At 51.2% G+C, this 27,955-nt stretch overlaps 1 protein-coding gene across 2 annotated transcripts in view; it reads left to right on the top strand.

The window, feature by feature from the left end:
- The window catches only part of LOC135505296 (signal-induced proliferation-associated 1-like protein 2), a 492,209-nt gene that overhangs the window by 389,825 nt on the left and 74,429 nt on the right, over positions 1–27,955 (top strand). For both annotated transcript variants that reach the window (XM_064924540.1, XM_064924538.1), the window contains one exon: positions 19,483–19,624. In XM_064924540.1, coding sequence (XP_064780612.1) covers positions 19,483–19,624 — 142 coding nt within the window. The remainder of the gene's footprint in view (positions 1–19,482; positions 19,625–27,955) is intronic.

The following is a 27,955-nucleotide window of genomic DNA, read 5'->3' as shown; positions in this document are numbered from 1 at the left end:
GCAGGGTCTACAGTAGCCAGCAGGGTCTGATGTAGCCAGCTGGGTCTACAGTAGCCAGCAGGGTTTGATGTAGCCAGCAGGGTCTTATGTAGCCAGCAGGGTCTGATGTAGCCAGCTGGGTCTACCGTAGCCAGCAGGGTCTGAAGTAGCCCGCAGGGTCTCCAGTAGCCAGCAGGGTCTACATTTGCCAGCAGGGTCTTATGTAGCCAGCTGGGTCTACAGTAGCCAGCATTGTCTGCAGTAGCCAGCAGGTTCTGATGTAGCCAGCAGTGTCTGATGTAGCCAGCAGTGTCTACAGTAGCTAGCAGGGTCTGATGTAGCCAGCAGGGTCTACAGTAGCCAGCAGGGTCTACAGTAGCCAGCAGGGTCTGATGTAGCCAGCAGGGTCTGACGTAGCCAGCAGGGTCTACAGTAGCCAGCAGGGTCTGCAGTAGCCAGCAGGATCTGCAGTAGACAGCAGGGTCTGATGTAACCAGCTGGGTCTACAGTAGCCAGCAGGGTCTGAAGTAGCCCGCAGGGTCTACAGTTGCCAGCGGGGTCTGATGTAGCCAGCTGGGTCTACAGTAGCCAGCAGGGTCTACAGTAGCCAGCAGGGTCTGATGTAGCCAGCTGGGTCTACAGTAGCCAGCAGGGTCTGAAGTAGCCCGCAGGGTCTACAGTTGCCAGCAGGGTCTGATGTAGCCAGCTGGGTCTACAGTAGCCAGCAGGGTCTACAGTAGCCAGCAGGTTCTGATGTAGCCAGCAGTGTCTGATGTAGCCAGCAGTGTCTACAGTAGCTAGCAGGGTCTGATGTAGCCAGCAGGGTCTACAGTAGCCAGCAGGGTCTACAGTAGCCAGCAGTGTCTGATGTAGCCAGCACGGTCTGATGTAGCCAGCAGGGTCTACAGTAGCCAGCAGGGTCTGATGTAGCCAGCAGGGTCTACAGTAGCCAGCAGGGTCTACAGTAGCCAGCAGGTTCTGATGTAGCCAGCAGGGCCTGATGTAGCCAGCACGGTCTGATGTAGCCAGCAGGGTCTACAGTAGCCAGCAGGGTCTACAGTCGCCAGCAGGGTCTACAGTAGCCAGCAGGGTCTACAGTAGCCAGCAGGTCTGATGTAGCCAGCAGGGTCTACAGTCGCCAGCAGGGTCTCATGTAGCCAGCAGTGTCTACAGTAGCCAGCAGGGTCTACAGTAGCCAGCAGGGTCTGATGTAGCCAGCAGTGTCTACAGTAGCCAGCAGGGTCTGATGTAGCCAGCAGGGTCTGCCGTAGCCAGCAGGGTCTGAAGTAGCCAGCAGGGTCTGATATAGCCAGCAGGGTCTTTAGTAGCCAGCAGGTTCTACAGTAGCCAGCAGGGTCTACAGTAGCCAGCAGGGTCTGCAGTAGACAGCAGGGTCTGATGTAGCCAGCAGGGTCTACAGTAGCCAGCAGGGCCCGATGTAGCCAGCAGGGTCTGATGTAGCCATCAGGGTCTACAGTAGCCAGCAGGTTCTGATGTAGCCAGCAGGGTCTACAGTAAACAGCAGGGTCTGAAGTAGCCTGCAGGGTCTGATGTAGCCAGCAGGGTCTTCAGTAGCCAGCAGGGTCTGATGTAGCCAGCAGGGTCTGATGTAGCCAGCAGGGTCTACAGTAGCCAGCAGGGTCTGATGTAGCCAGCAGGGTCTACAGTAGCCAGCAGGGTCTACAGTAGCCAGCAGGTTCTGATGTAGCCAGCAGGGCCTGATGTAGCCAGCACGGTCTGATGTAGCCAGCAGGGTCTACAGTAGCCAGCAGGGTCTACAGTCGCCAGCAGGGTCTACAGTAGCCAGCAGGGTCTACAGTAGCCAGCAGGTCTGATGTAGCCAGCAGGGTCTACAGTCGCCAGCAGGGTCTCATGTAGCCAGCAGTGTCTACAGTAGCCAGCAGGGTCTACAGTAGCCAGCAGGGTCTGATGTAGCCAGCAGTGTCTACAGTAGCCAGCAGGGTCTGATGTAGCCAGCAGGGTCTGCCGTAGCCAGCAGGGTCTGAAGTAGCCAGCAGGGTCTGATATAGCCAGCAGGGTCTTTAGTAGCCAGCAGGTTCTACAGTAGCCAGCAGGGTCTACAGTAGCCAGCAGGGTCTGCAGTAGACAGCAGGGTCTGATGTAGCCAGCAGGGTCTACAGTAGCCAGCAGGGCCCGATGTAGCCAGCAGGGTCTGATGTAGCCATCAGGGTCTACAGTAGCCAGCAGGTTCTGATGTAGCCAGCAGGGTCTACAGTAAACAGCAGGGTCTGAAGTAGCCTGCAGGGTCTGATGTAGCCAGCAGGGTCTTCAGTAGCCAGCAGGGTCTACAGTAGCCAGCAGGGTCTGATGTAGCCAGCGGGGTCTACAGTAGCCAGCAGGGTTTGATGTAGCCAGCTGGGTCTACAGTAGCCAGCAGGGTCTGATGTAGCCAGCTGGGTCTACCGTAGCCAGCAGGGTCTGAAGTAGCCCGCAGGGTCTACAGTAAACAGCAGGGTCTGAAGTAGCCTGCAGGGTCTGATGTAGCCAGCAGGGTCTTCAGTAGCCAGCAGGGTCTACAGTAGCCAGCAGGGTCTGATGTAGCCAGCAGGGTCTACAGTAGCCAGCAGGGTCTACAGTAGCCAGCAGGGTCTGATGTAGCCAGCAGGGTCTACAGTTGCCAGCAGGGTCTGATGTAGCCAGCTGGGTCTACAGTAGCCAGCAGGGTCTGATGTAGCCAGCAGGGTCTACAGTAGCCAGCAGGGTCTGATGTAGCCAGCTGGGTCTACAGTAGCCAGCAGGGTTTGATGTAGCCAGCTGGGTCTACAGTAGCCAGCAGGGTCTACAGTAGCCAGCAGGTTCTGATGTAGCCAGCAGGGCCTGATGTAGCCATCACGGTCTGATGTAGCCAGCAGGGCCTACAGTAGCCAGCAGGGTCTACAGTCGCCAGCAGGGTCTACAGTAGCCAGCAGGGTCTACAGTAGCCAGCAGGTCTGATGTAGCCAGCAGTGTCTACAGTCGCCAGCAGGGTCTGATATAGCCAGCAGTGTCTACAGTAGCCAGCAGGGTCTACAGTAGCCAGCAGGGTCTGATGTAGCCAGCAGTGTCTACAGTAGCCAGCAGGGTCTGATGTAGCCAGCAGGGTCTGCCGTAGCCAGCAGGGTCTGAAGTAGCCAGCAGGGTCTTATATAGCCAGCAGGGTCTTTAGTAGCCAGCAGGTTCTACAGTAGCATGCAGGGTCTACAGTAGCCAGCAGGGTCTGCAGTAGACAGCAGGGTCTGATGTAGCCAGCAGGGTCTACAGTAGCCAGCAGGGTCTGATGTAGCCAGCAGGGTCTACAGTAGCCAGCAGGGTCTACAGTAGCCAGCAGTGTCTGAAGTAGCCAGCAGGGCCCGATGTAGCCAGCAGGGTCTGATGTAGCCATCAGGGTCTACAGTAGCCAGCAGGTTCTGATGTAGCCAGCAGGGTCTACAGTAAACAGCAGGGTCTGAAGTAGCCTGCAGGGTCTGATGTAGCCAGCAGGGTCTTCAGTAGCCAGCAGGGTCTACAGTAGCCAGCAGGGTCTGATGTAGCCAGCAGGGTCTACAGTAGCCAGCAGGGTCTACAGTAGCCAGCAGGGTCTGATGTAGCCAGCAGGGTCTACAGTAGCCAGCAGGGTCTTATGTAGCCAGCTGGGTCTACAGTAGCCAGCAGGGTCTGATGTAGCCAGCAGGGTCTACAGTAGCCAGCAGGGTCTGATGTAGCCAGCTGGGTCTACAGTAGCCAGCAGGGTTTGATGTAGCCAGCTGGGTCTACAGTAGCCAGCAGGGTCTGATGTAGCCAGCTGTGTCTACCGTAGCCAGCAGGGTCTGAAGTAGCCAGCAGGGTCTGCAGTAGCCAGCAGGGTCTACATTTGCCAGCAGGGTCTTATGTAGCCAGCTGGGTCTACAGTAGCCAGCATTGTCTGCAGTAGCCAGCAGGTTCTGATGTAGCCAGCAGGGTCTGATGTAGCCAGCAGTGTCTACAGTAGCTAGCAGGGTCTGATGTAGCCAGCAGGGTCTACAGTAGCCAGCAGGGTCTGATGTAGCCAGCAGTGTCTGATGTAGCCAGCAGTGTCTGACGTAGCCAGCAGGGTCTACAGTAGCCAGCAGGGTCTACAGTAGCCAGCAGGGTCTGATATAGCCAGCAGTGTCTGAAGTAGCCAGCAGGGTCTGATGCAGCCAGCAGGGTCTGATGTTGCCAGCAGGGTCTTTAGTAGCCAGCAGGGTCTACAGTAGCCAGCAGGCTCTACAGTAGCCAGCAGGGTCTACAGTAGCCAGCAGGGTCTGCAGTAGCCAGCAGGATCTGCAGTAGACAGCAGGGTCTGATGTAGCCAGCTGGGTCTACAGTAGCCAGCAGGGTCTACAGTAGCCAGCATTGTCTGCAGTAGCCAGCAGGTTCTGATGTAGCCAGCAGTGTCTGATGTAGCAAGCATTGTCTACAGTAGCTAGCAGGGTCTGATGTAGCCAGCAGGGTCTACAGTAGCCAGCAGGGTCTACAGTAGCCAGCAGGGTCTGATGTAGCCAGCAGTGTCTGATGTAGCCAGCAGGGTCTGATGTAGCCAGCAGGGTCTGACGTAGCCAGCAGGGTCTATAGTCGCCAGCAGGGTCTGATATAGCCAGCAGGGTCTTTAGTAGCCAGCAGGTTCTACAGTAGCGTGCAGGGTCTACAGTAGCCAGCAGGGTCTGCAGTAGACAGCAGGGTCTGATGTAGCCAGCAGGGTCTACAGTAGCCAGCAGGGTCTGATGTAGCCAGCAGGGTCTACAGTAGCCAGCAGGGTCTACAGTAGCCAGCAGTGTCTGAAGTAGCCAGCAGGGCCCGATGTAGCCAGCAGGGTCTGATGTAGCCATCAGGGTCTACAGTAGCCAGCAGGTTCTGATGTAGCCAGCAGGGTCTACAGTAAACAGCAGGGTCTGAAGTAGCCTGCAGGGTCTGATGTAGCCAGCAGGGTCTTCAGTAGCCAGCAGGGTCTGATGTAGCCAGCAGTGTCTACAGTAGCTAGCAGGGTCTACAGTAGCCAGCAGGGTCTGATGTAGCCAGCAGGGTCTACAGTAGCCAGCAGGGTCTTATGTAGCCAGCTGGGTCTACAGTAGCCAGCAGGGTCTGATGTAGCCAGCAGGGTCTACAGTAGCCAGCAGGGTCTGATGTAGCCAGCTGGGTCTACAGTAGCCAGCAGGGTTTGATGTAGCCAGCTGGGTCTACAGTAGCCAGCAGGGTCTGATGTAGCCAGCTGTGTCTACCGTAGCCAGCAGGGTCTGAAGTAGCCAGCAGGGTCTGCAGTAGCCAGCAGGGTCTACATTTGCCAGCAGGGTCTTATGTAGCCAGCTGGGTCTACAGTAGCCAGCATTGTCTGCAGTAGCCAGCAGGTTCTGATGTAGCCAGCAGTGTCTGATGTAGCCAGCAGTGTCTACAATAGCTAGCAGGGTCTGATGTAGCCAGCAGGGTCTACAGTAGCCAGAAGGGTCTGATGTAGCCAGCAGTGTCTGACGTAGCCAGCAGGGTCTACAGTAGCCAGCAGGGTCTACAGTAGCCAGCAGGGTCTGATATAGCCAGCAGTGTCTGAAGTAGCCAGCAGGGTCTGATGCAGCCAGCAGGGTCTGATGTTGCCAGCAGGGTCTTTAGTAGCCAGCAGGGTCTACAGTAGCCAGCAGGCTCTACAGTAGCCAGCAGGGACTACAGTAGCCAGCAGGCTCTACAGTAGCCAGCAGGGTCTACAGTAGCCAGCAGGGTCTGCAGTAGCCAGCAGGATCTGCAGTAGACAGCAGGGTCTGATGTAGCCAGCTGGGTCTACAGTAGCCAGCAGGGTCTACAGTAGCCAGCATTGTCTGCAGTAGCCAGCAGGTTCTGATGTAGCCAGCAGTGTCTGATGTAGCAAGCATTGTCTACAGTAGCTAGCAGGGTCTGATGTAGCCAGCAGGGTCTACAGTAGCCAGCAGGGTCTACAGTAGCCAGCAGGGTCTGATGTAGCCAGCAGTGTCTGATGTAGCCAGCAGGGTCTGACGTAGCCAGCAGGGTCTACAGTAGCCAGCAGGGTCTACAGTAGCCAGCAGGGTCTGTTGTAGCCAGCAGTGTCTGCCGTAGCCAGCAGGGTCTGTTGTAGCCAGCAGTGTCTGCCGTATCCAGCAGGGTCTGAAGTAGCCAGCAGAGTCTGATGTTGCCAGCAGGGTCTTTAGTAGCCAGCAGGGACTACAGTAGCCAGCAGGCTCTACAGTAGCCAGCAGGGTCTACAGTAGCCAGCAGGGTCTACAGTAGCCAGCAGGATCTGCAGTAGACAGCAGGGTCTGATGTAGCCAGCTGGGTCTACAGTAGCCAGCAGGGTCTGAAGTAGCCCGCAGGGTCTACAGTTGCCAGCAGGGTCTGATGTAGCCAGCTGGGTCTACAGTAGCCAGCAGGGTCTAAAGTAGCCAGCAGGTTCTGATGTAGCCAGCAGTGTCTGATGTAGCCAGCAGTGTCTACAGTAGCTAGCAGGGTCTGATGTAGCCAGCAGGGTCTACAGTAGCCAGCAGGGTCTACAGTAGCCAGCAGTGTCAGATGTAGCCAGCAGGGTCTGATGTAGCCAGCAGTGTCTGATGTAGCCAGCAGGGTCTACAGTAGCTAGCAGTGTCTGATGTAGCCAGCAGGGTCTGATGTAGCCAGCAGTGTCTGATGTAGCCAGCAGGGTCTACAGTAGCTAGCAGTGTCTGATGTAGCCAGCAGGGTCTGACTCCAAAAGCACATCTAGTATTCCTGTCACATTATAGGCTCCTGAAAAAGGGAAGGTAGATGTATAGTTACTGTACATCACTGTCGTTTCAAGTTAGAGATGAGAATAGACAGAGGTTCATTGATATGTGTGTGTGACCGGGCGTACGAGCGTGAGGTCCCCCCTCCTCCATGTCCCTATTCCCCAGCTTCTGTAATGTAATTTTCCCTGTGAAATACACCAGTTGGAGCTGTGTGGTTGATAGCACGGCTCTGCAGTCTTCTTCATATGGAAACGCAGTTACTTTCTCCAACTGTTTGTTTACATAGTGTGCATCCCTAATGCCCTATGGGCTCTGGTCCAAGAAGGAAATAGGGTCTTATTTGAGACGCACAGGGTTTTATATTGTTCGTCTGTAACCACCATATATGGCCTCATGTTGTCCACATGTCTAACTCTAACACAATGACGTGTTCCTTTTTCCTCTCTAAGTGTTGTGTTTTTGTAGTACTGAATTCAGCTAACTAAGTTACAACCGTACACCAACACCTGTTTCTGTTCTGCTTTCTGCTGTTCCTTTTATTAATGCTGCATCGTTCCAGAGGAGCAGAGGGCTTGTTAGCTTTCCTCCTTAAAACGCTGTCTGAGCGCTCCAGGTACAAGCTACCCCCTGTACACCGTCTCCCAGTATGTGACTGCCAAAGCCCCACTCCTGTCTTCCAGTCGATCTACCCTCATCACAGGTTTAATGCCTTGCTCACTCCCAGTCTCCTTCAACTCCAATCTCCATGTCAGGTTTAAACTCATCCACTTCCTCCTCTCTCCATGTCAGGTTTAAACTCATCCACTTCCTCCTCTTTCCATGTCAGGTTTAAACTCATCCACTTCCTCCTCTCTCCATGTCAGGTTTAAACTCATCCACTTCCTCCTCTCTCCATGTCAGGTTTAAACCCATCCACTTCCTCCTCTCTCCATGTCAGGTTTAAACTCATCCACTTCCTCCTCTCTCTATGTCAGGTTTAAACCCATCCACTTCCTCCTCTCTCCATGTCAGGTTTAAACTCATCCACTTCCTCCTCTCTCCATGTCAGGTTTAAACTCATCCACTTCCTCCTCTCTCCATGTCAGGTTTAAACCCATCCACTTCCTCCTCTCTCCATGTCAGGTTTAAACTCATCCACTTCCTCCTCTCTCCATGTCAGGTTTAAACCCATCCACTTCCTCCACTCTCCATGTCAGGTTTAAACCCATCCACTTCCTCCTCTCTCCATGTCAGGTTTAAACCCATCCACTTCATCCACTCTCCATGTCAGGTTTAAACCCATCCTCTTTCCTCCTCTCTCTATGTCAGGTTTAAACCCATCCACTTCATCCACTCTCCATGTCAGGTTTAAACCCATCCACTTCCTCCTCTCTCCATGTCAGGTTTAAACTCATCCACTTCCTCCTCTCTCCATGTCAGGTGTAAACTCATCCACTTCCTCCTCTCTCTATGTCAGGTTTAAACCCATCCACTTCCTCCTCTCTCCATGTCAGGTTTAAACTCATCCACTTCCTCCACTCTCCATGTCAGGTTTAAACTCATCCACTTCCTCCTCTCTCCATGTCAGGTGTAAACTCATCCATCTTCCTCCTCTCTCCATGTCAGGTGTCAGCTCATCCACCTTCCTCCTCTCTCCATGTCAGGTTTAAACCCATCCTCTTTCAAACCGATCCTCTCCTCTCTCCTTCAGCCCACTCCAATCTCCATGTCAGATTTAAGTCCATCCACCTTCCACCGATCCTCCGGGCCCCCTACTCCCTCCGGGCGCCCCACTCCCTCCGGGCCCCCCACTCCCTCCCCTCCACCCTTCCTGTGGCCCTCTCTCTGCCCCAGACCAAAGTGCCCAGTGCTCTGGTTCCCATGTGGGCCGTGATGCAGGAAGTTGAGAGTCCTGACATGCGTCAGTGGTTGTGACATAACGTGTCACTCTTCCTAAACATTCCCCCTTACTCCCCCTTCCCCCTCACTCTTCCTAAACATTCCCCCTTACTCCCCCTTCCCCCTCACTCTTCCTAAACATTCCCCCTCACTACACCTCCCCTTCCCCCTCACTCCCCCTGTACCACCCCCTCACTCCCCATCTACCTTCCCCTCACTCCCCTCTACCTTCCCCGTCACTCTCCCTTAACCTTCCCCCTAAATCCCCCTCTACCTTCCCCCTCACTCCCCATCTACTTTCCCCCTTACTCCCCATCTACCTTCCCCTCACTCTCCCTAAACCTTCCCCCTCACTCCCCCTCTACCTTCCCCCTCACTCCCCATCTACCTTCCCCCTCACTCCCCCTGTACCACCTCCCTCACTCCCCCTCTACCTTCCCCCTCACTCCTCTCTACCTTCCCCCTCACTCCCCTCTACCTTCCCCGTCACTCTCCCTTAACCTTCCCCCTAAATCCCCCTCTACCTTCCCCCTCACTCCCCATCTACTTTCCCCCTTACTCCCCATCTACCTTCCCCCTCACTCTCCCTAAACCTTCCCCCTCACTCCCCTCTACCTTCCCCCTCACTCCCCATCTACCTTCCCCCTCACTCCCCCTGTACCACCTCCCTCACTCCCCCTCTACCTTCCCCCTCACTCCTCTCTACCTTCCCCCTCACTCCCCCTCTACCTTCCCCCTCACTCCCCATCTACCGTCCCCCTCACTCCCCATCTACCTTCCCTCTCACTTCCCATCTACCTTCCCCCTCACTAAACCTCTACCTTCCCCCTCACTACCCCTCTACCTTCCCCCTCACTCCCCTCTACCTTCCCCCTCACTCCCCATCTATCTTCCCCCTCACTCCCCATCTACCTTCCCCCTCACTCCCCTCTACCTTCCCCGTCACTCTCCCTAGCCTTCCCCCTCACTCCCCCTCTACCTTCCCCCTCACTCCCCTCTACCTTCCCCGTCACTCTCACTAAACCTTCCCCCTCAATCCCCCTCTACCTTCCCCCTCACTCCCCATCTACCTTCCCCCTTACTCCCCATCTACCTTCCCCCTCACTCTCCCTAAACCTTCCCCCTCCCTCCCCCTCTACCTTCCCCCTCACTCCCCATGTACCTTCCCCCTCACTCCCCCTGTACCACCTCCCTCACTCCTCTCTACCTTCCCCTCACTCCCCCTCTACCTTCCCCCTCACTCCCCATCTACCGTCCCCCTCACTCCCCATCTACCTTCCCTCTCACTTCCCATCTACCTTCCCCCTCACTAAACATCTAACTTCCCCCTCACTACCCCTCTACCTTCCCCCTCACTCCCCTCTACCTTCCCCCTGACTCCCCATCTATCTTCCCCCTCAATCCCCATCTACCTTCCCCCTCACTCCCCTCTACCTTCCCGTCACTCTCCCTAACCTTCCCCCTCACTCCCCCTCTACCTTCCCCCTCACTCCCCATGTACCTTCCCTCTTACTCCCCATCTACCTTCCCCCTCACTCTCCCTAAACTTTCCCCCTCACTCCCCCTCTACCTTCTCCCTCACTCCCCATGTACCTTCCCCCTTACTCCCCCTGTACCTTCCCCCTCACTCCCCATCTACCTTCCCCCTCACTCCCCTCTACCTTCCCCTTCCCCTCACTCTCCCTAAACCTTCCCCTCACTCCCCCTCTACCTTCCCCCTCACTCCCAATGTACCTTCCCCCTTACTCCCCATCTACCTTACCCCTCACTCTCCCTAAACCTTCCCCCTCACTCCCACTATACCTTCCCCCTCACTCCCCCTCTACCTTCTCCCTCACTCCCCATGTACCTTCCCCCTTACTCCCCCTGTACCTTCCCCCTTACTCCCCATCTACCTTCCCCCTCACTCCCCATCTAACTTCCCCCTCACTCCCCATCTATCTTCCCCCTCACTCCCCATATACCTTCCCCCTCACTCCCCATATACCTTCCCCTTCACTCCCCCTCTACCTTCCAACCTCACTCCTCTCTACCTTCCCCCTGACCCCCCTCTACCTTCCCCCTCACTCTCCTTAAACCTTCCCCCTTACTCCCCCTCTACCTTCCCCCTCACTCCGCCCTATATCTTCCCCCTCTATCTTCCCCCTCACTCCCCATTTACCTTCCCCCTCACTACCCCTCTACCATCCCCCTCACTCCCTCTACCTTCCCCCTCACTCCCCATCTAACTTCCCCCTCACTCCCCATATACCTTCCCCTTCACTCCCCCTCTACCTTCCAACCTCACTCCTCTCTACCTTCCCCCTGACCCCCTCTACCTTCCCCCTCACTCTCCTTAAACCTTCCCCCTTACTCCCCCTCTACCTTCCCCCTCACTCCGCCCTATATCTTCCCCCTCTATCTTCCCCCTCACTCCCCATTTACCTTCCCCCTCACTACCCCTCTACCATCCCCCTCACTCCCCCTCTACCTTCCCCCTCACTCCCCCTCTACCTACCCCATCCCTCTCACTGAACCTTCCCCCATTCTCCCTCTACCTTCCCCCTCACTACCCTGCTAACTTCCCCCTCATTCCCCCTCTACCTACCCCCTCACTCCCCCTCTACCTTCCCCTGACTCTCCATAAACCTTCCCCCTCACTCGCCCTCTCCCTTCCCCCTCACTCCACCTCTACCTTCCCCCTCACTCCCCCTGTACCACCCCCTCACTCCCCATCTACCTTCCCCCTCACTCCCCATCTACCTTCCCCCTCACTCCCCCTTTACCTTCCCGCTCACTCCTCTCTACCTTCACCGTCATCCCCCTCTACCTTCCCCCTCACTCCCCATCTACCTTCCCCTCACTCCTCTCTAACTTCCCCTCACTCTCCTTAAACCTTCCCCTCACTCCCCCTCTACCTTCCCCCTCACTCCTTTCTACCTTCCCCCTCCCCTCTACCTTACCCCTTACTCCCCATCTACCTTCCCCCTCACTCCACATTTACCTTCCCCCTCACTCCTCTCACCCTTCCCCCTCACTACACCTCTACCTTCCCCTCACTCTCCATAAACCTTCCCCTCACTCTCCATTCCCCCTTTCTCTCCCTTTCCCCACACCCCCACTCTACCTTCCCCCTCACTACCCCTCTACCTTCCCTCTCATTACCCTTCTACCTACCCCTTCATTACCCTTCTACCTACCCCCTCATTCCCACACTACCTTCCCCCTTACTCCCCTCTACTTTCGACCTCACTCTCCCTTCCCCCTCACTACCCCTCTACCTTCTCCCTTGCTCCCCATCACTACCTCATCTCTACCTTCCCCCTCACTACCCGTCTACCTTCCTCCTCACTCCCCCTATACCTACCCCCTCACTCTCCATAAACCTTCCTCCTCACTCTCCCCTCCCCCTCACCCTTCGCTCCCCCTCACTAATCCTCTACCTTCCCCTTAACTCCCCCTCTACCTTCCCCCTCATTTCCCTTCTCCCCTCCCCCTCACTCCCCCTCTCCCTTCCCCCTCACTACCTCACTCTCCCTTCCCCCTCTACGACCTAATCTCTACCTCCCACCTCACTAATCCTCTACCTTCCCCCTAACTCCCCTTCTACCTTCCCCCTCATTACCCTTCTCCCTTCCCCCTCACTCCCCCTCTACCTTCCCCCTCACTCCCCCTCTACCTTCCCCATCACTAATCCTCTACCTTCCCCCTAACTCCCCCTCTACCTTCCCCCTCATTACCCTTCTCCCTTCCCCCTCACTCCCCCTCTACCTTCCCCATCACTCCCACTCTCTCTTCCCCCTCACTCTACCTTCCCCATCACTAATCCTCTACCTTCCCCTAACTCCCCCTCTCCCTTCCCCCTCTACCTTCCCCCTCACTCCCCCTCATTCCCCCTCTAACTTCCCGCTCAATCTTCCCCCTCACTCCCCCTCTAACATGCCGTCAACCCATCAGTGACACACCAGCCAGGGCTATCACTGTCCTCTTTCACCTCCTAACTTTTCTCCTCCTCCTCTATCACCTGACTCCAACTCTGTGGTCTGACTCCAACCCTGTGGTCTGACTCCAACCCTGTGGTCTGACTCCAACCCTGTGGTCTGACTCCAACCCTGTGGTCTGACCTCTCTGTGGTCTGACTCCAACCCTGTGGTCTGACTCCAACCCTGTGGTCTGACTCCAACCCTGTGGTCTGACCTATCTGTGGTCTGACTCCAACTCTGTGATCTGACTCCAACCCTTTGGTCTGACTTCTACCCTGTGGTCTGACCTCTCTGTGGTCTGACTCCAACGTTGTGGTCTGACTCCAACCCTGTGGTCTGACTCCAACCCTGTGGTCTGACCTCTCTGTGGTCTGACTCCAACCCTGTGGTCTGACTCCAACGTTGTGGTCTGACTCCAATGTTGTGGTCTGACTCCAACCCTGTGTTCTGACTCCAACCTTGTGGTCTGACTCCAACCCTGTGGTCTGAATCCAACCCTGTGATCTGACTCCAACCCTATGGTCTGACTCCAACCCTTTGGTCTGACTCCAACCCTGTGGTCTGACTCTAACCCTGTGGTCTGACTCCAACCCTGTGGTCTGACTCCAACACTGTGGTCTGACTCCAACCCTGTGCTCTGAATCCAACCCTGTGGTCTGACTCCAATGCTGTGGTCTGAATCCAACCCTGTGGTCTGACTCCAACCCTGTGGTCTGACTCCAACCCTCTGGTCTGACTCCAACCCTGTGGTCTGACTCCAACCATGTGGTCTGACTCCAACCCTGTGGTCTGACTCCAAACCTGTGGTCTGACTCCAACCCTGTGGTCTGACTACAACTCTGTGGTCTGACTCCAACGTTGTGGTCTGACTACAACTCTGTGGTCTGACTCCAACGTTGTGGTCTGACTCCAACCCTGTGGTAAGACTCCAACTCTGTGGTCTGACTCCAACGTTGTGGTCTGACTCCAACCCTGTGGTCTGAATCCAACCCTGTGGTCTGACTCCAACCCTGTGGTCTGACTCCAACCCTGTGGTCTTACTCTAACCCTGTGGTCTGACTCCAACCCTGTGGTCTGACTCCAACCCTGTGGTCTGACTCCAACCCTGTGCTCTGAATCCAACCCTGTGGTCTGACTCCAACACTGTGGTCTGAATCCAAACCTGTGGTCTGACTCCAACCCTGTGGTCTGACTCCAACCCTGTGGTCTGACTCCAACCATGTGGTCTGACTCCAACCCTGTGGTCTGACTCCAAACCTGTGGTCTGACTCCAACCCTGTGGTCTGACTACAACTCTGTGGTCTGACTACAACGTTGTGGTCTGACTACAACTCTGTGGTCTGACTCCAACCCTGTGGTCTGACTCCAACCCTGTGGTCTGACTCCAACCCTGTGGTCTGACCTCTCTGTGGTCTGACTCCAACTCTGTGGTCTGACTCCAACCCTGTGGTCTGACTCCAACGTTGTGGTCTGACTCCAATGTTGTGGTCTGACTCCAACCCTGTGTTCTGACTCCAACCTTGTGGTCTGACTCCAACCATGTGGTCTGAATCCAACCCTGTGGTCTGACTCCAACCCTGTGGTCTGACTCCAACCCTGTGGTCTGACTCCAACCCTGTGGTCTGACTCTAACCCTGTGGTCTGACTCCAACCCTGTGGTCTGACTCCAACCCTGTGCTCTGAATCCAACCCTGTGGTCTGACTCCAACGCTCTGGTCTGAATCCAACCCTGTGGTCTGACTCCAACCCTGTGGTCTGACTCCAACCCTCTGGTCTGACTCCAACGTTGTGGTCTGACTCCAACGTTGTGGTCTGACTCCAACCCTGTGTTCTGACTCCAACCCTGAGGTCTGACTCCAACCCTGTGGTCTGACCTCTCTGGTCTGACTCCAACTCTGTGGTCTGACTCCAACCCTGTGGTCTGACCTCTGTGGTTTGACTCCAACCCTGTGGTCTGACTCCAACGTTGTGGTCTGACTCCAATGTTGTGGTCTGACTCCAACTCTGTGTTCTGACTCCAACCCTGTGTTCTGACTCCAACCTTGTGGTCTGACTCCAACCATGTGGTCTGAATCCAACCCTGTGGTCTGACTCCAACCCTGTGGTCTGACTCCAACCCTGTGGTCTGACTCCAACCATGTGGTCTGACTCCAACCCTGTGGTCTGACTCCAAACCTGTGGTCTGACTCCAACCCTGTGGTCTGACTACAACTCTGTGGTCTGACTACAACGTTGTGGTCTGACTACAACTCTGTGGTCTGACTCCAACCCTGTGGTCTGACTCCAACCCTGTGGTCTGACTCCAACCCTGTGGTCTGACCTCTCTGTGGTCTGACTCCAACTCTGTGGTCTGACTCCAACCCTGTGGTCTGACTCCAACGTTGTGGTCTGACTCCAATGTTGTGGTCTGACTCCAACCCTGTGTTCTGACTCCAACCTTGTGGTCTGACTCCAACCATGTGGTCTGAATCCAACCCTGTGGTCTGACTCCAACCCTGTGGTCTGACTCCAACCCTGTGGTCTGACTCCAACCCTGTGGTCTGACTCTAACCCTGTGGTCTGACTCCAACCCTGTGGTCTGACTCCAACCCTGTGCTCTGAATCCAACCCTGTGGTCTGACTCCAACGCTCTGGTCTGAATCCAACCCTGTGGTCTGACTCCAACCCTGTGGTCTGACTCCAACCCTCTGGTCTGACTCCAACGTTGTGGTCTGACTCCAACGTTGTGGTCTGACTCCAACCCTGTGTTCTGACTCCAACCCTGAGGTCTGACTCCAACCCTGTGGTCTGACCTCTCTGGTCTGACTCCAACTCTGTGGTCTGACTCCAACCCTGTGGTCTGACCTCTGTGGTTTGACTCCAACCCTGTGGTCTGACTCCAACGTTGTGGTCTGACTCCAATGTTGTGGTCTGACTCCAACTCTGTGTTCTGACTCCAACCTTGTGGTCTGACTCCAACCCTGTGGTCTGAATCCAACCCTGTGGTCTGACTCCAACCCTGTGGTCTGACTCCAACCCTGTGGTCTGACTCTAACCCTGTGGTCTGACTCCAACCCTGTGGTCTGACTCCAACCCTGTGGTCTGACTCCAACCCTGTGCTCTGAATCCAACCCTGTGGTCTGACTCCAACGCTGTGGTCTGAATCCAACCCTGTGGTCTGACTCCAACCCTGTGGTCTGACTCCAACCCTGTGGTCTGACTCCAACCCTGTGATCTGACTCCAACCCTGTGGTCTGAATCCAACCCTGTGGTCTGACTCCAACTCTGTGGTCTGACTCCAACCCTGTGGTCTGACCTCTCTGTGGTCTGACTCCAATGTTGTGGTCTGACTCCAACCCTGTGGTCTGACTCCAACGTTGTGGCTCTGACTCCAACGTTGTGGTCTGACTCCAACCCTGTGGTCTGACTCCAACCCTGTGGTCTGACCTCTCTGTACTCTGACTCCAACCGTGTGGTCTGACCTCTCTGTGGTCTGACTCCAACTCTGTGGTCTGACTCCAACCCTGTGGTCTGACCTCTCTGTGGTCTGACTCCAACTCTGTGGTCTGACTCCAACCCTGTGGTCTGACTCCATCCCTGTGGTCTGACCTCTCTGTGGTCTGACTCCAACCCTGTGTTCTGACTCCAACCCTGTGGTCTGACTCCAACCCTGTGGTCTGACTCCAACCCTTTGGTCTGAATCCAACCCTGTGGTCTGACTCCAACCCTGTGGTCTGACTCCAACTATGTGGTCTGACTCCAACCCTGTGGTCTGACTCCAACCCTGTGGTCTGACTCCAACCCTGTGGTCTGACCTCTCTGTGGTCTGACTCCAACCCTGTGGTCTGACTCCAACCCTGTGGTCTGACTCCAACCCTGTGGTCTGACCTCTCTGTGGTCTGACTCCAACTCTGTGGTCTGACTCCAACCCTTTGGTCTGACTCCTACCCTGTGGTCTGACCTCTCTGTGGTCTGACTCCAACGTTGTGGTCTGACTCCAACCCTGTGGTCTGACTCCAACTCTGTGGTCTGACTCCAACCCTGTGGTCTGACCTCTCTGTGGTCTGACTCCAACCCTGTGGTCTGACTCCAACGTTGTGGTCTGACTCCAACGTTGTGGTCTGACTCCAACCCTGTGTTCTGACTCCAACCCTGTGGTCTGAATCCAACCCTGTGGTCTGACTCCAACCCTGTGGTCTGACTCCAACCCTGTGGTCTGACTCTAACCCTGTGGTCTGACTCCAACCCTGTGGTCTGACTCCAACCCTGTGGTCTGACTCCAACCCTGTGCTCTGAATCCAACCCTGTGGTCTGACTCCAACATTGTGGTCTGAATCCAACCCTGTGGTCTGACTCCAACCCTGTGGTCTGACTCCAACCCTCTGGTCTGACTCCAACCCTGTGGTCTGACTCCAACCCTGTGGTCTGACTCCAACCCTGTGGTCTGACCTCTCTGTGGTCTGACTCCAACCCTGTGGTCTGACTCCAACCCTGTGGTCTGACTCCAACCCTGTGGTCTGACCTCTCTGTGGTCTGACTCCAACTCTGTGGTCTGACTCCAACCCTTTGGTCTGACTCCTACCCTGTGGTCTGACCTCTCTGTGGTCTGACTCCAACGTTGTGGTCTGACTCCAACCCTGTGGTCTGACTCCAACTCTGTGGTCTGACTCCAACCCTGTGGTCTGACCTCTCTGTGGTCTGACTCCAACCCTGTGGTCTGACTCCAACGTTGTGGTCTGACTCCAACGTTGTGGTCTGACTCCAACCCTGTGTTCTGACTCCAACCCTGTGGTCTGAATCCAACCCTGTGGTCTGACTCCAACCCTGTGGTCTGACTCCAACCCTGTGGTCTGACTCTAACCCTGTGGTCTGACTCCAACCCTGTGGTCTGACTCCAACCCTGTGGTCTGACTCCAACCCTGTGCTCTGAATCCAACCCTGTGGTCTGACTCCAACATTGTGGTCTGAATCCAACCCTGTGGTCTGACTCCAACCCTGTGGTCTGACTCCAACCCTCTGGTCTGACTCCAACCCTGTGGTCTGACTCCAATCCTGTGGTCTGACTCCAACCCTGTGGTCTGACTCCAACTCTGTGGTCTGACTCCAACCCTGTGGTCTGACTACAACTCTGTGGTCTGACTCCAATGTTGTGGTCTGACTCCAACGTTGTGGTCTGACTCCAACCCTGTGGTCTGACTCCAACCCTGTGGTCTGACTCCAACCCTGTGGTCTGACTCCAACTCTGTGGTCTGACTCCAACCCTGTGGTCTGACTCCAACATTTGTGTCTGACTCCAACCCTGTGTTCTGACTCCAACTCTGTGGTCTGACTCCAACGTTGTGGTCTGACTCCAACTCTGTGGTCTGACTCCAACATTGTGGTCTGACTCCAACCCTGTGTTCTGACTCCAACTCTGTGGTCTGACTCCAACCTTGTGGTCTGACTCCATCCCTGTGGTCTGACTCCAACCCTGCGGTCTGACCTCTCTGGTCTGACTCCAACCCTGTGATCGGACTCCAACTCTGTGGTCTGACTCCAACCCTGTGGTCTGAATCCAACCCTGTGGTCTGACTCCAAACCTGTGTTCTGACTCCAACCCTGTGGTCTGAATCTAACCCTGTGGTCTGACCCCAACCCTGTGGTCTGAAACCAACCCTGTGTTCTGACAACGACCCTGTGGTCTGACTCCAACCCTGTGGTCTGACTCCAACCCTGTGGTCTGATTCCAACTCTGTGGTCTGACTCCAACCCTGTGGTCTGAATCCAACCCTGTGGTCTGACTCCAAACCTGTGGTCTGACTCCAACCCTGTGGTCTGAATCTAACCCTGTGGTCTGACCCCAACCCTGTGGTCTGAATCCAACCCTGTGTTCTGACAACGACCCTGTGGTCTGACTCCAACCCTGCGGTCTGACCTCTCTGGTCTGACTCCAACCCTGTGATCGGACTCCAACTCTGTGGTCTGACTCCAACCCTGTGGTCTGAATCCAACCCTGTGGTCTGACTCCAAACCTGTGGTCTGACTCCAACCCTGTGGTCTGAATCTAACCCTGTGGTCTGACCCCAACCCTGTGGTCTGAAACCAACCCTGTGTTCTGACAACGACCCTGTGGTCTGACTCCAACCCTGTGGTCTGACTCCAACCCTGTGGTCTGATTCCAACTCTGTGGTCTGACTCCAACCCTGTGGTCTGAATCCAACCCTGTGGTCTGACTCCAAACCTGTGGTCTGACTCCAACCCTGTGGTCTGAATCTAACCCTGTGGTCTGACCCCAACCCTGTGGTCTGAATCCAACCCTGTGTTCTGACAACGACCCTGTGGTCTGACTCCAACCCTGTGGTCTGACTCCAACCCTGTGGTCTGATTCCAACTCTGTGGTCTGACTCCAACCCTGTGGTCTGACTCCAACCCTGTGGTCTGAATCCAACCCTGTGGTCTGACTCCAACCCTGTGTTCTGACTCCAACCCTGTGGTCTGACCTCTCTGTGGTTTGACCTCTCTGTCTGCTCCTGCTGCCTGCATGTTTCTGTGTTTATGTACCACTCTGTTGTACTGTAACCACAATAAAATATTATTCCCCCTTTCTCTTTGTCTCTGTGTCATAAAACCTTTTTGTCCCTCCCTACTCCCAGTTGCCCCCTGACTTGGCTTCTTCCTTCACAGCATGCATTTCTCCCTTTCCTAATCCCACACCTCTCCTCCCACTGACAAATATCTTCAGCATGATTCAGAAAAGAACCTGGTGGCATTACCATGCTAAGATGTTGCCTGTTGCTGCCCCTGAAGGCCCTGATTGGTACTGACCAACAGTTGTGTATAAACAGCTGGCTACTCCTCTGATCTTTTCTCTCTTTGACTAAAGCTGGGTTGTCTAAAGGCCATCCTCCACTCCCTCATCCCCTCTCCCACTCCTTCCTGTCCCTTAGACAGGGTTCTCCTGGCTGGTCTCTGACCAGACTTCCTGTCCTGTGTGTCTCTTGCAGGCAGTTGTACCTCCAGGAGGCAGCGTGTCACCAGGCAGCAGATAGGGAGAGCGAGGCCAAGGCCCTGGAGAAGCTGTCTAAAGAAGAGTACTTAAAGATAATGCTGGAGGACAGTGGCCCAGGGGAGGACGGACAGAGGAAGGTGAGATGGTATACCTATACACTAACCAAATTATATATATATCACTATGTAAAGCCCTGAATCAACCTAGAAGGTCTATTTGTTATGTTTGATCATAGAAAGTCATAGGAAGTCCGAATTTCTCGTTGGTGTTGATTCAGCACGTTCATTTCGTAAGTCCTTCTGGATATGCAATGGACACTGTCAACTTGCAGAAGAGCATGTTCACTGACAATAGAGCACATGTGTAATGGACACTGTCCAATTGCAATATATTGGCAATGGACACTGTCCAACTGCAGTATAACATCTTAAGACTGGCAATGTATTATGTGTATTATGTGTATTATGTGTATTGGTCTATTAGCAATACATTACAATGGGCATTTACCATCACGAATTGGACATTCTGTTATATATTGCTGAAATTCTTTGTCACCAAAGCCCATATACTTCCCACCCCTGCGACCTGTATGCTCTCGTTGGTTGGCCCTCACTAAATATTCGTTGCCTGACCCAGTGGCTCCAGGTCATCTATAAGTCTTTGCTAGGTAAGGGAATTCCCCCCTGAAATGGACAAAAATGAATGGGAAACCATTGGCATAGTACAAACCATGTACACGATGGACAATACCACCCAAATCGGCGTTGATTCATGCAAAATGTTTTGCAAATGCCATATGGCAATTGCCAGTTGTAACACTTCAAAAATCCAACAGGTGGTGTGTGCGCTCCACCTTGGTTTTTCATATAGGAAATGGACCCCAAGTCAACATCCAAAAGCCACATTTTAAAAAAATGAATTTTTTGTCAAAAACTTATCACCCATTAAAAAAGTGCTCTCTGGACCGTTTTTCGAAATTCTTTCACTTTTTTTGTCAATTACACATGTGTAAGAACTGTATGAATATACTTTTGACCAATTTTATATATATATATATATATATATATATATTATATGTTTTCTCCATTTGCAATATGATTTCATGGGAAGTCAGAAGTCAAAAGTCAAAAATTGCAAAATTTCATAAAAAACTTCACACACCCCTAAAAAAGTGCTTTCTGGACCGTTTTTCGAAATTCTTTAGAATTTTGTGTCAATTACACACGTATAAGAACTGTATCAACATACTTGAGTCATATTTTATTATCATAATTTTTTATGTATTTTTTACTTGTGCATAAGGCATATGTTTTGTGGGGGCCAAAAGAAATTTGACATGCTCAAAAATCCTGCAGAAATGCAAAATTGACTGGCCTGATGAACTCGGGATGGCCGGGCAGTGATTGTTGTTCCTTTCAATCACTTGTGGTGTTGATTTCATCATGTCCATTTGTTTATTTTTTCTCACTTTTGCAAAGTCACTGTGCATTTGCAATATGGTTAACTGGGCATTCACCATCACGAATTTGTCATGCTATAAAAATTGTGCAGGAATGCCAAATTGACTGGCCCGATGAACTCGGAATGGCTGGGCAGTGATTCTGGTACCTCTCCATCGCTCGTTTGGGTTGATTTCAGAATGTCACTTTTGGTGATGGTACCTCACTGTTAAAACATATTGCAAATGTTTTCTCACTTTTGCAAAGTCACTGAAAATCGTGCAGGAATTCAAAATTGACTGTCCCGATGAACTCGGGATGGCTGGGCAGTGATTCTGGTACCTCTCCATCGCTCGTTAGGGTTGATTTCAGAATGTCCATTTGTTGATGTTTTCTCACTCTTGCAAAGTCACTGTGCATTTGCAATATGGTTAACTGGGCATTCACCATCACAAATTTGTCATGCCATAAAAATCGTGCAGGAATGCCAAATTGACTGGCCCGATGAACTCGGGATGGCTGGGCAGTGATTCTGGTACCTCTCCATCGCTCGTTTGGGTTGATTTCAGAATGTCACTTTTGGTGATGGTACCTCACTGTTAAAACATATTGCAAATGTTTTCTCACTTTTGCAAAGTCACTGAAAATCGTGCAGGAATGCCAAATTGACTGGCCCGATGAACTCGGGATGGCTGGGCAGTGATTCTGGTACCTCTCCAACGCTCGTTAGGGTTGATTTCAGAATGTCCATTTGTTGATGTTTTCTCACTCTTGCAAAGTCACTGTGCATTTGCAATATGGTTAACTGGGCATTCACCATCACGAATTTGTCATGCTATAAAAATCGTGCAGGAATGCCAAATTGACTGGCCCGATGAACTCGGGATGGCTGGGCAGTGATTCTGGTACCTCTCCATCGCTCGTTAGGGTTGATTTCAGAATGTCACTTTTGGTGATGGTACCTCACTGTTAAAACATATTGCAAATATTTTCTCACTTTTGCAAAGTCACTGAAAATCGTGCAGGAATGCAAAATTGACTGGCCCGATGAACTCGGGATGGCTGGGCAGTGATTCTGGTACCTCTCCATCGCTCGTTAGGGTTGATTTCAGAATGTCCATTTGTTGATGTTTTCTCACTCTTGCAAAGTCACTGTGCATTTGCAATATGGTTAACTGGGCATTCACCATCACGAATTTGTCATGCTATAAAAATCATGCAGGAATGCCAAATTGACTGGCCCGATGAACTCGGGATGGCTGGGCAGTGATTCTGGTACCTCTCCATCGCTCGTTAGGGTTGATTTCTGAATGTCACTTTTGGTGATGGTACCTCACGGTTTAAACATATTGCAAATGGACAAGAGTCACCAGCAAGTCACCGTCCATCAGTCAATTTGATATCATTCTGACACCAAACTGATACAAACTGACACCAAACCCACTTTTCCCAACTCGTTTAGGAGCCAAGTATCACATACTTCAGAGCTGGCCCAAAATTCACAACGCCTTCGGTTCAAACCATAAAAAAAACATAAAACACGTAGTTACGTTCTAGCTACGTGTCCATTTCTTGTGTTATGTGTAGGCCTAGCTGAGCCGACCCCGAATCCCAAGTTTCGGTTCGATAGGTCATTTGGTGTCCGAGCAAAACCCTAATTGGTGCTGAAAATCCACTTTTTTCCATGACTTGCTACGGGGTCCTTGAATGAGCTATCGGACAGAAACGTTGGGTTCTGTCTCTATGGGCCGAGACGGTCACAATGCACCTAGTCTTGTGACTCTGGGACATTTCTAAATGTCGCCATTTTCGTAATGGTCAAAATGAATTGAAGTCATTGCAAATGTACGAGGCTGTTTCTCGGTCCGAGAACCTTCTAGAGCGCCGTAACTCACCACGCACTATCAACCTGAGGTCTAGAACAGGATTCTAAAGTTTCGGAACTCTAGGTCTGACGGTTCTTTAAAAGTTCCAACAAGGTTAACTAATGCAGGGAGTGTTTGTGTCTACGCACCCCAATGGGTCCCTACTTCCAAGCTGTGTGTGTGTGTGATTTAGTTTTCCTTTGAAATTTTATGGGAAAAATGACTGATTTACAGTTCATGGGGGTTGCCTAATCACATATATGAAGTTTTGGAAAGATCGGATTTTTTTAACCCCTCGAAACAGCCCATGAGACACCAATTATGGCACTTCCGGTTGGCACAGGAAGGTATAACTCAACACATATCCTCATTGGGGTATTCTATTACAGAATCCTGAGTTTTAAGTCTTTACCATAAAAACTGACTGATTTACACAGGGTTGAATGCACTATGTCTATCAAACTGCAGGCAGGTTATGGGTATACATTTTTAGGGCGATTTTAACCACTTCCGGTTGGTCCAGGAAGCTTAGAATCGATACAGGTAGACCTTATAGTGGCCTGATGGACTGGCACCAAAGACAGATTCATAAGGCATTCATAACCCATATAGGCTCCAGGTTGAATTTAGGGGAGCAGGCAATGTATTCCTATGGGGAGAGAAGTCAATGGAAACTGTTTTTATTTAAACACCTTCTTTTGACTGTGAAGGGTTAATGCCACACGGTCAAGGTTAGGCTTGCACAGATCGGGAGGATCTTAGGAACAGTCCTGTGTTTGAATTGTCCTTCTAAACCTAAAGGTTCCGCCGCTGTCACCCAAAATCAAATGACATTGTGGTGCAGGCTTCATTTTGGGCCTATTTTTCTCATGGTCGCTGCGCTCAGACCGAGCGAGCTACGGTCAAGCGTGGCGCCTCGTTGGACTCGGCACAGTCTGGACACTATGGTGATGCCATTTTTTGTGTTGATTTCAGAATGCCATTTTGGTGATGGTCCCTCTCCGCTTAAACATATTGCAAATTAACAAAAGTCAACTAGCAAGTCAGTGTCCATCAGTCAATTAGATGTCAATCTGACACCAAACTGATACCAATTGACACCAAACCCACTTTTTCCAACTCATTTAGAAGCCAACTATCACATATGTCAGAGCAGGCCCATAATTCACAGCGCCTTTAGTTTAAAACATAATAAAAACGTAAAACACATAGTTACGTTCTAGCTGCGGGTCCAGTTCGGACATTATGTGTAGTCCTATGTGAGGTGACCCCGAATCCCGAGTTTCGGCTCGATAGGTCATTTGGTGTCCGAGTAAAACCCTAATTGGTGCTGAAAATCCACTTTTTTCCATGCCTTGCTATGGGGTCCTTGAATGAGCTATCGGACAGAAACGTTGGGGTCCGTGTCTATGGGCCGAGCCGGTTTCAATGCACCTAGTCTTGTGTCTCTGAGACTTTTCTAAATGTCGCCATTTTAGTAATGATCAAAATGAATGGAAGTCATTGCAAATGTACGAGGCTGTTTCTCGGTCCGAGAACCTTCTAGAGCCACCTAACTCACCACGCACTATCGACCTGAGGTCTAGAACAGGTTTCTAAAGTTTCGGAACTCTAGGTCTGACGGTTCTTTTTTAGCTCGAACAAAGCTAACTATTGGAAGCACTGTCAGTCTCTACGCACCCCAATACGTCCCTCCATCCAAGTTGTGTATCTGTATGATTTAGTTTTCCTTTGAATTTTTATGGGAAAAATGACTGATTTACAGTTCATGGGGGTTGCCTAATCACACATATGAAGTTTTGGACAGATCTGATTTTTTTAACCCTTCCGAACAGCCCCTGAGACACCAATTATGGCACTTCCGGTTGGCACAGGAAGCTATAAGTCTTTACCATAAAAACTGACTGATTTACACAGGGTTGAATGCAGAGTCATTTTCACCTTTGCTGGTGATCTACATCCAAATACCTTTTGGGTGAATTTAACCACTTCCGGTTGCTCCAAGAAGCTTAGAATCGACGCAGGTAGACCTCATAGTGGTCTGATGGACTGTTTTAGAAGACAAGTTCATAAGGCCTTCATAACCCACATAGGCTTCAGGTTGAATTTAGAGGTGAAGGCAATGTATTCCTATGGGGAGAGAAGTCAATGCAAACTGTTTGATGTAAACACCTTCTTTTAACTGTGAAGGGTTAATGCCACACGGTCAAGGTTAGGCTTGCACAGATCGGGAGGACCTTAGGAACAGTCCTGTGTTTGAATTGTCCTTCTAAACCTAACGGTTCCGCCGCTGTCACCCAAAATCAAATGACATTCTGGTACAGGCTTCATATTGGGCCTACTTTTCTCATGGTCGCTGCGCTTAGACCGAGCGAGCTACGGTCAAGCGGGATATCTCGTTGAACTCGGCACGGCCTTGGGATTGTGTTTATGCCATTGCCTGCTCTCTGTGTCTTTGAACACCACGCTTTGTCACTCCATCCTTGCTGTGTGTGTGTTAGAGCTTTTCTTTGACATCTGTTGGGAGAAATGACTGATTTTACAGTTCAGGAGGGTTGCCTAATCACACATATGAAGTTTTGAAAAGATCTGACCTTTTTAACCCTTGGATAAAGCCACTATGACACCATTTAAGGCACTTTCTGTTGGCACAGGAAGCTATAAATAAACTCATAGCCTCATTGGGGTATGCCTTTACAGAATCCTGAGTTTTTTTATTTTAATTTTTAATTTTACCTTTATTTAACCAGGAAAGTCAGTTAAGAACACATTCTTATTTTCAATGACGGCCTGGGAACAGTGGGTTAACTGCCTGTTCAGGGGCAGAACGACAGATATGTACCTTGTCAGCTCGGGGGTTTGAACTCGCAACCTTCCGGTTACTAGTCCAACGCTCTAACCACTAGGCTACCCTGCCGTCTTTATGGCTGAGTTATAACTGAGTTATTTACGGAGGGTTTAGTGAGTGTGTGTTATTTCAGAAAATCATAGAAAATCACAGAAATCTTGCAGAGCTCCGCAGCACACTTTAAAAATATTCGTATGAACACCCTGCAACTGGATCTGTAACTGTTGAAAAAGAAAACACCTATATTTGAACATCACAAATCGGTCATTGTACGATTTCTCTTAAATGACAAAAGATAAATGGCTAATTTTTTTGTTATTGACACCGGAGGCTCTTTGACTTTGACGTGAAGTGAAAAAATAATTTCTCTATTTTCATTTTGGACCTTTAATCCCAGAAAAATGGCCATAACTCAAAAACCGTTGAGGCCTAGACGCCATCTTGTTCGGGGCCAAGTGCCCATTATGCCAAACCTATGCTCACCAAGTTTTGGCTTCGAAATATTTTCAGTTTTCGAGATAAGGCCCGTCGTGATTCGTGATGTTTTGTCAAATTGCAGTATGATTGCTTATGCCCTCTTGTGGGATTTTCCGGGATAGCGGAAAAATGACCAAAATTTGATTATTTTATGAAACGAAAACCGAATGTCCGACAAAGTTCATTTGATGACTTCCCGGTAGGTCTGGCCCTGCCGCTCGGCCCGACGCCGTCCCCAAATTTATCAAATGTTTTCGGACGTCTAGTAAGGGACGGTACATTTGCAATATGGACTTTTTCACTAACCATACAGAAAATGTCGAAATGTTCCCTTAAGGTATTTAAAGCCCCGCCATATCTCAGCTCACTGGTCACCATAGCAGCACCCACCCGTAGCACGCACTCCAGCAGGTATATCTCACTGGTCATCCCCAAAGCCAACACTTACTTTGGTCACCTTTCCTTCCAGTTCTCTGCTGCCAATGACTGGAACTAATTGCAAAAACCACTGAAGCTGGAGTCTTATATCTCCCTCACTAACTTTAAGCATCAGCTGTCAGAGAAGCTTACCAATCACTGTACCGGTACACAGCTCATCTGTAAATAGCCCACCCTACTACCTCATCCTCATATTGCTATTTATCCTGTTGCTCTTTTGCATCCCAATTTATTGTTTATTCCTTGTGTAACTCTTTGTTGTTGTTTTTTGTCGCACTGCTTTGCTTTATCTTGGCCAGGTCTCAGTTGTAAATGAGAACTGGCCTACCTGGTTAAATAAAGGTGTTCTCAACTGGCATACCTGGTTAAATTAAGGTGAAATAAAAGTGAAGAAAATATATAAATAAAAAAACAAGAGGGCCTCATTGAAATTGCAACAAGCGGTTCTGTGAAATTTGAATTTAATCAGAAGCCACTGCCAGATTTCTGGATTGGGCTGCGCTCAGAGTAACCTGCCTTGGCATATCACTCTGTTAAGACACTGATGCCCTTTGCAACGACGTACCTATGTGAGAGTGGATTCTCGGCCCTCAGTAGCATGAAAACTAAGTACAGGCCACTGTGTGTGGGAAATTATTTAAGGTATAGGGGACAGCATTTTCACTTTTGGATAAATAGCGTAACCAACTTCAACTTCCTGCTACTCATGCCAAGAATATAAGATATGCATATTATTAGATTTGGATAGAAAACACCCTGAAGTTTCTAAAACTGTTTGAATCAGGTCTGAGTATAACAGAACTTATGGGGCAGGCAAAACCCTGAGGATGAAACATTCAGAATTTTCTTTTTGAGGTCTCTGTCTGTTCAGTGATTTCTCATTGGGAAATGATATTTCTTAGGAACTTGTTTTCAGTTCCTACCGCTTCCACTGGATGTCACCAGTCTTTGGAATTTGGTTGAGGTTATTCCTTTGTGTAATGAAGAAGTAGGCCATCTAGGAACTGCGTAACACTCTTGAGAATTGCGCAAGACTTGAAAAGTAGCTTGGTTTGTTGTCTTCCTGTATTGAACACAGATAGACCCGTCTTCAATTTGATCGATTATTAATGTTTAACAATACCTAAAGTTGTATTACAAAAGTAGTTTGAAATGTTTTGGCAAAGTTTACAGGCAACTTTTGAAATATTTTGTAGTGACGTTGCGCAATTTGGAAGCTGTTTTCTTCTGGATCAAACATGCCAAATAAATTGACATTTTGGATATATATGGACGGAATGAATCGAACAAAAGGACCAATTGTGATATTGGAGTGCCAACAAAAGAAGCTCGTCAAAGTTAAGGCATGTTTTATATTTTATTTCTGCATTTTGTGTAGCGCCTGCAGGTTTGAAATATGCT

Source organism: Oncorhynchus masou, chromosome 18 (assembly GCF_036934945.1).
Source record: "Oncorhynchus masou masou isolate Uvic2021 chromosome 18, UVic_Omas_1.1, whole genome shotgun sequence".
In the NCBI taxonomy this organism is placed as follows: domain Eukaryota; kingdom Metazoa; phylum Chordata; class Actinopteri; order Salmoniformes; family Salmonidae; genus Oncorhynchus; species Oncorhynchus masou.
The sequence above is the reverse complement of the archived record's forward strand: the minus strand, read 5'-3'. Positions and strand labels throughout refer to the sequence as shown.